At 43.2% G+C, this 7,500-nt stretch overlaps 1 protein-coding gene across 1 annotated transcript in view; it reads left to right on the forward strand.

The window, feature by feature from the left end:
• LOC138980003 (muscarinic acetylcholine receptor gar-3-like) overlaps nt 1-713 on the forward strand; it is a 6,656-nt gene extending 5,943 nt beyond the window's left edge. The window contains exon 2 of the mRNA XM_070352771.1: nt 1-713. This exon is cut by the window's left edge and continues 1,548 nt beyond it. Coding sequence (XP_070208872.1) covers nt 1-210 — 210 coding nt within the window. The 3' untranslated portion in view covers nt 211-713.
• The last annotated feature ends 6,787 nt before the right edge of the window (nt 714-7,500 follow it).

A 7,500-nucleotide genomic window follows, 5' to 3' on the forward strand; every position in this document is an offset into this window, starting at 1 on the left:
TTCGTTGTGAATTACCTCCCTTACCTGGTGATGGAAGTTCTGTATCAAGTATTCTCCGAAGAAGAAGTGGCCGACATTGATATCAATCTGCGATACATTACTTTGCGTTCCTTTTACATCAACAGCGCTATCAATCCTCTCGTGTACAGTTTTTGTTCATGTCGATTCCGTCATGAGTGCCGTCAACTTTTCCGCTGTTGGAAAACTTAAGAATATAAGACACCAACACACAGGGGCGGAGCAGTGAAGCCAGAGGGAGGGGAGGCGGGGAGGGAGAGGGGGCGGTTACAACCTAGGGTCCAGGGGTCGGTATATAGAAGCCCCCCTGAAGCTGAAGAATTTTTAGCTATGTTACGAACAATTTGTGGCTTATCCTTGATTTTAAACATGATCAACTGGTGTCAGCAGCCACTCATTATTTCTTTTAAAGTTAGTGTTAAATAATGGCAATTTGTCTTCACAGTTTTGTTTTTTGTTTTTTTCACAGACAGAATCTCTTTTTTGACAACCGGGGGGGGGGGGGGGGTGGGGGTGGTGTCCGGAACCCCTGTAACACCCACCCCCACCCCTAATCCGCCCCTGGACACACGCAAAGCCTGGCGGGGATCTTGCAGGTGACTTTCGAAACAGAATACTCACTATTGTATTGATCACGTTGTGTTGTTTCTTGCATGGGAGAAGTTACAATAAAATACAGTGAGCTTTAAATTCAACTATTGTAAAACAGAGTTGTCTTAGTATCAATGATGTGTGTGTGTGTGTGTGTGTGAGTCTGTGTGCGTGTGTGTGTGTGTGTGTGTGTGTGTGTTTGTGTGTGTGTGTGTGTGTGTGTGTGTGTGTGTGTGTGTGTGTGTGTGTGTGTGTGTGTGTGTGTACGTGCTGTATCGCTCGAATACGCGATTAAATAAATGTGACCCTCCACCACGGAATGAGTCGCATGTCACCTGTTCATGATTTTCATATTTTTAAATTTTCTTACAGAGTTTTTTATTCTCTATCCAGTGGTGAAACCCGTTTTAGAAAAGAGTGAACACTTTTCGAGTTATAAGCCTGTGACAATGGTGACCCTCACACTGTTACTTGACTCCCCCTGTACTTATATTATGCCTAGCGCAGAACCGCGTGAAGTGACATGCGACTCATTTCGTGGTGGAGGGTCACAAATGTAGTTTGGAAACCATAAGAATATTGAGAAATAACTTCGATTTAAACACACACACACACACACACACACACACACACACACACGCGCGCGCGCGCGCGCGCGCGCGCGCTAAACATTAGTAATCAGTCATCAGAAAGAGAGGTCAGCAAAAGCTAAACGCATCAAGATAGGTAATTCAGACAGGCTTCGTTCTTAATAGCAAAGGGTTACTTCCCTTTTCACCAAACACAAATCACATTAACCTCTTCACAAGTCCTCGAAACCAACTGAGAAACTCGGCACGACAGCCAAAATACAATGTTCGCTCGTTTGTTTGGATGTGTGCATGTTTTTTTTCTTCTGACACCTCGGGGTCAACAACAGCAGGAGGCAGAGGTCCGCGTGTGTGTGTGTGTGTGTGTGTGTGTGTCTGTGTGTGTGCGTGTGTCTGTGTGTGTGAGTGTGAGTGTGTATTTGTGTGTGTTTGAGTGTGTTTGTTTGCATGTATGTGCGTGTGCGTGTTTGTGTGTGTGTGTTGTGCGTGTGTAGAGCGATTCCCAGAAATCTACTGCACAAGCCCGCATTGACTACAAACTGTCTACCCTCTGCTTTAACTTCTTTTCTGGTTCGTCTCCTGCTTACTTCTCTGAACTCCTCACCGTCTATTCTCCAGCAAGACAACTCCGTGCCTCTTCTGACTGTCGCATCCTTACCATTCCACACACCAAAACCAAAACATACGGACAACGCACTTTTACTTTCTGAGCACCCACACAATGGAATTCTCTCCCCTTTCACATCCGCCACTCTCAGTCACCCCAAGCATTCAAACGAGCACTTAAAACGCACCTCTTCAGGAAATACAACCCCTGATTTTGTTTTCTCAGTCCATCAGTAGGTTACATGTAGTGTTATTTGTTGTTTTAGTGATTTTTCACCACCTATTTTATTCATGTTTTTATTACTTAGTTAGTGGAAGAATCTTTTGTAATGTATGTTTGAAGGTGTATGCTTTTAATTAAGCGTTGTTGACTATGAATGTAGATGTAAATGCTTGTATAACTGTGTTTTAATTTTAGTGTTATTTGTTGTTTTAGTGATTTTTCACTACCTATTTTATTCATGTTTTTATTATTTAGTTAGTGGAAGAATCTTTTGTAATGTATCTTTGATGGTGTATGCTTTTAATTAAGCGTTGTTGACTATGAATGTAGATGTAAATGCTTGTATAACTGTGTTTTAATTTTAAATGTGTCAAGCGCAAAGAGCATAATTGTAAAGTTATGATGTTGCGCTATATAAATGCTCATTTATTATTATTATTATTACATGTTTACGAGGCTGTGCATGTAAATATTTCCGGCCAGATGATATATCCTGAACGCTGTTTTATTTTATGCGTTGCTAGATTAAAAACAAAAAACTTTTGTTGGTGTTGCATTCAACTGCGGCGAACACATTTCCCTGCGGCGACCACATTTTTCAATCAAATTCATTGCATTTTTCGTAACGATTCTGTTAACCGCTCCGGCCTTTGGGAAGGCATTTCAGCTGCAAAACGAAAACAATTGTTTGATTAATTTGCTAATTACATTATTCTGCTGCCTCAAATTAAAGTTGCATTAACAGACTCAAAAGTTCTTTCACAGTATTTTTTTCTTATTTGCAAAACTCAATTTTTCTAAATATGTTATGTTTTTTCTGTGCTCAAAAATAAAGAAAACCCGTTGTTGGCAAATTAGAATTACGTGTTGTTTTTTATCGAGACCAGGACTTACTAATCACAGAACCAAACACAATCCAGAGTGTACCATTTTATTTTTTAAGGCCGACGGATTCAGTACATGTTTTAACATCGCTTTGCGCGACTTGTTTCTTCTTCTCCTCTATACTCCCTCTCTGTGGACCATGTGTGTGCTTGGAAGAATATGAGAACTACTTCCTGCATAGCTTTTGAAGTGCGTTGTGGTGTTTTAGGAGCCAATATTGACACAGTAATATAGCGAGCTCTTAATTTCAAAACGCTCTGGCCTGGTGCGATCGCCAGTCGGCACACAAGAAAGAGAGAATGCTTAATGTCATACAGGCTAAATATTACGCCTCTTAAGGACATGATATGGGTTATGTTAATTCGAGTTTCAGTGTAAATGGTATATGACATGCTGAGCGTAAAGTGCTGTTCACATGGCAGACTTGCAACCAACTTTTGCCAAACTTTAGTCGTTTGAAAATCGCTCCCGAGTCGTTGAGGCCGTATCGGTGAGAACTCTGCCATGTGAACAGCCCCAGCGATTTAGAAACGATTCGGGCCAGACTCGTCAGCGACTCCAAAACTCAGTTGAGTACTGCTCGACTCAGCCGTGACTCGTCAGCGATTTTGTCCAGACTTTTCCTATCGCGCTTATACTGATTGGTTAGCTCTAGTCTTCCCTTCTCCGGAAAACAACGAGGACGACCGGACAATCCAGAAAGGCTAAGTCTGGAGATAATCGCCGCTTGAAACTAGTTTGCGAATTTGTGCTGTTCACAGGGGCAGCGATTTTGATTTGACTTGCCGCCGACTAAAATCGCTTGAAAGTTGGGCAAAAGGTGGTTGCAAGTCTGCCATGTGAACAGCACTTTACAAGAAAAGAGTCCACTCAGAAGTAAAAGACACGCTCCTCCCCGTGTAAACAGCTGGGCTCATCGTCTCAAACATGGCCAGGCTTTTACATTGAAAAAGACCGCCGCTCACGGGGACAACGATGAATACCAAGCTAGTCAGAAGGTCGTGAGTTCAAATCCCGGCTGCGGCCGCCTGGTTGGTTGAGGATGGAGATTTTTTTTTCGATCTCCCAGGTCAACTAATATACAAACCTGTTCGTGCCCTAACCCCCCTTCGTGTGTACACGCACGCACAAGACCAATTGCGCACGGAAAAGATCCTGCAACCAATGTCAGAGCTCGATGGGCTATAGAAACACGAAAATACCCGGCATGCTTCCCCCGAAAGCGGCGTATGGCTGTCTGAATGGCGGGGTTAACACGGCCGGCCATACACGTAAAAAACCCACTCGTGCAAAACCATGAGGGAACGTGGGAGACGAAGGATACCAAGCTGTGGGGCTGCACCCAGGACCTCAAACAGACAGTCCACTTTGAGAACATCACGGTGCAACGGATAGGGCCTACAGAAACAACCATCATAGAACGCTAAAGATGAAGAAGAAAAAGACCGCCCGTCCACTTGGTCGCAAAGCTAACATAATTATGCTTCTCTTAACTCATTGTCTCCCAGGTACGAATATATCTCATATGGCTCTATCTGACCAGGTACGGATATATCCGCTCAGACTGTTAGCTTCAGTCGCTTCCTGTAACGTCCATCTAACGCCTACATTCCAGTGTGTTGATAGACAGTTACAACACGGTTACTACAATTCTGAGTGACCTGCCAGCTGCAGCACGGCAGGTATTGGCTAAAATAAAAAATTGGTCAACATAGGTGGGGTAGAAAGAGTTAAAACTGATTTCGTCAAAGCCACCGGAGGCTTTATAGGAAGCAAATTCATGAGAGGAAAAAAAAAAAGAGTTCCAATTAAATCACCACAACAAACAGTTGGGGGTGTTGATTTGTCGTATGTTACCAAGTGGAGGGATGTATGACGGCTCAGTTTCACGTGTTAATTACTTATTTTCACGTGTTAGTTACTAATTTTCACGTGAACTGACAGTGTTAATTAGTCATTTTCACGTGATAATGGTAACCCCAGGATTTGGCTCTAGTAAGCCGAGGCCAGACATGAAAATTAGTCATTAACACGTGTTCTGTGTAATTAACAGTGATAAAGCTATCTGACAGTGTTCATTATTAATTTTCACGGATTGCTTGAGCCAAAACTAAAAATTAGTCATTTTCACGCGAAAATTAGCAATTAACACGTAAAAAGGCTAACTGACAGTGTTAATTCGTATTGTTCACGTGATAATGGTAACCCCAGGTCTTGGCACTAGTAAGCCGTCGTAGGGATGGTCTTATCCCAGGTAAAAGCCGGGCCAGATCTGAAACGGTGACCCGAACTGTTTTCACTGGACGGGTCGTGTTTGTTTAGCTGTACAACCCTCGGAGGATTTATACCAAACAGAAAGGACAATTTCCACTGGGAAGTCCGCACACGTATTTCTTCTTCTTGTCGTTCGCTGTTAGATCGTCAGTCCGGACTGCAGGGCGAAACGTGCTGTCCTCTCGCACACGTATCTGACATGAAATATTACGTGAACTGACAGTGTTAATTACTCATTACACACGCACACACACACACACACACACACACACACACACACACACACACACACAAACACACACACACACAAACACACACACACACACAAACACACACACACACGCACACACACACACAAACACTGTCATAAAGTGGTTTGCATGTGAAATAAATGTACGTGTTCTGCCCTATTGCACTGTCTCTACCCTTTTCACACCAAACACTTCAAAAACAGAATTTGGGAGGATGCAGGCTTATTATTTCCTCAACCAAAAAAATAACATTCTTCTTCACTTCAAACACATCAATACAAATCAACTTTTCGACACACAGTTCACACTACCTCTTAGCTTTCACTCAATGCATGTAAATACATATCATAAAATTACTTTCTCAAATATAGATTAACGCACAAAAGAAGGCACCGACAGACACTCACGAGTTCGAATCACGGCTCACTGCATGTCGCCAGTTCACTTCCTTGTGTCGCTGAATCCTCGTAGAATAATGAATTCCCAAAACTCTCATTGTAGATTTTTTTTTTTTTTTTTTTTTTTTTGCTTAACGCCCAGCCGACCACGAAGGGCCATATCAGGGCGGTGCTGCTTTGACATTTAACGTGCGCCACACACAAGACAGAAGTCGCAGCACAGGCTTCATGTCTCACCTAGTCACATTATTCTGACACCGGACCAACCAGTCCTAGCACTAACCCCATAATGCCAGACGCCAGGCGGAGCAGCCACTAGATTGCCAATTTTAAAGTCTTAGGTATGACCCTGCCGGGGTTCGAACCCACGACCTCCCGATCACGGGGCGGACGCCTTACCACTAGGCCAACCGTGCCGGTTTCTCATTGTAGATGCCAACACACACCTTCCACCGTAGGTGCCAACACACACCTTCCACCGTAGGTGCCAACACACACCTTTCACGTTTCTCCCCGAGAAACCCTTCCGCCATTAGCGAAAGCAACCGTCGTCAGCTACGACCGGTAACGATGAAGACTCCCCTCGTCTAGTCATCTGCGCCGATGTGGTCCCTTGCTCGCCACCATCATCCCGCGCTTCTCCCGTGTAAGGACCCTCCCTAGTACACGCCATGGAAATCCCTCATGGAAACTCCTAAAGAATTTAACCAAGTCTTAATACAACATTCTCCAAAACCATCTCTTCTTCCAAACGTTCATGTACCACTCATACATTCTCGTTCATTCCACGTTCACATTCCGTCCACATTCAATATCCAAACTAATACTTAATCTATGAATAACACTCCCCATACAAAGCATGACCGTCTTAAACATAACATAAATGCGTAGCAATTATGTTCAAGAAATTCCCCATGAAAAACCGTGATACAATTACATCAAGAATTCTCTCAAAGCTTCACACTAGGGAGATTTAAAAGACAGCACGTTTCGTTTTGCAGCTCGTTTCGTTTGGTGAATGAGTCACCCCGCGAAACGGAACGTGAAACGAGACGGCATAGGCCGCAGACAAGATTTAGATGTATTCACGTTTCGTTTCGGAATGAAGGAAGGGCGATAAATCTTCAAGTGAAATTATCACGTCTGTCCTCGATCAGAATGGAAAAAAAACCCTAGGAGGTGGTCCAGAATCGGGCATACTTTGATTATTTTCAGTCCAAATAAATCACACAGACTTTGTTTATACAAAATCACATACGAAGCCAGAATAAAAATTCGATGCGATGACCTACTTCTGCTTCGCCATTTGCTTTCTCACCATGAAGTTGGATAAATGTACCAGGATCAGCACTCTTCAAAATATTTCAGTTCACAACAGTTGTCTACCTCCAATGAACACATTCTCAGCGCTGAAAGACTGTGAAAGGGTTGATGAATCTAGCAATGCATAAAATGGCCAACAAATAAAACTGTTAGTGTGCAAAAATACTCACAAAAGTTGACGAAATATTGTTCGTTTTTTGGGGGTGGAAAACGTGACTGCGTTTTGACGTTCCACGTTCCGTTTCAGTTGACCTTCACCTTTCCAGCGAGAGACCCCCGAAATGATGACGTTTACCACAACTTCAAAACGAAACGTCCCGACGTTTCGTTTTTTAAATCTC

Source organism: Littorina saxatilis, linkage group LG11 (genome assembly GCF_037325665.1).
Source record: "Littorina saxatilis isolate snail1 linkage group LG11, US_GU_Lsax_2.0, whole genome shotgun sequence".
In the NCBI taxonomy this organism is placed as follows: domain Eukaryota; kingdom Metazoa; phylum Mollusca; class Gastropoda; order Littorinimorpha; family Littorinidae; genus Littorina; species Littorina saxatilis.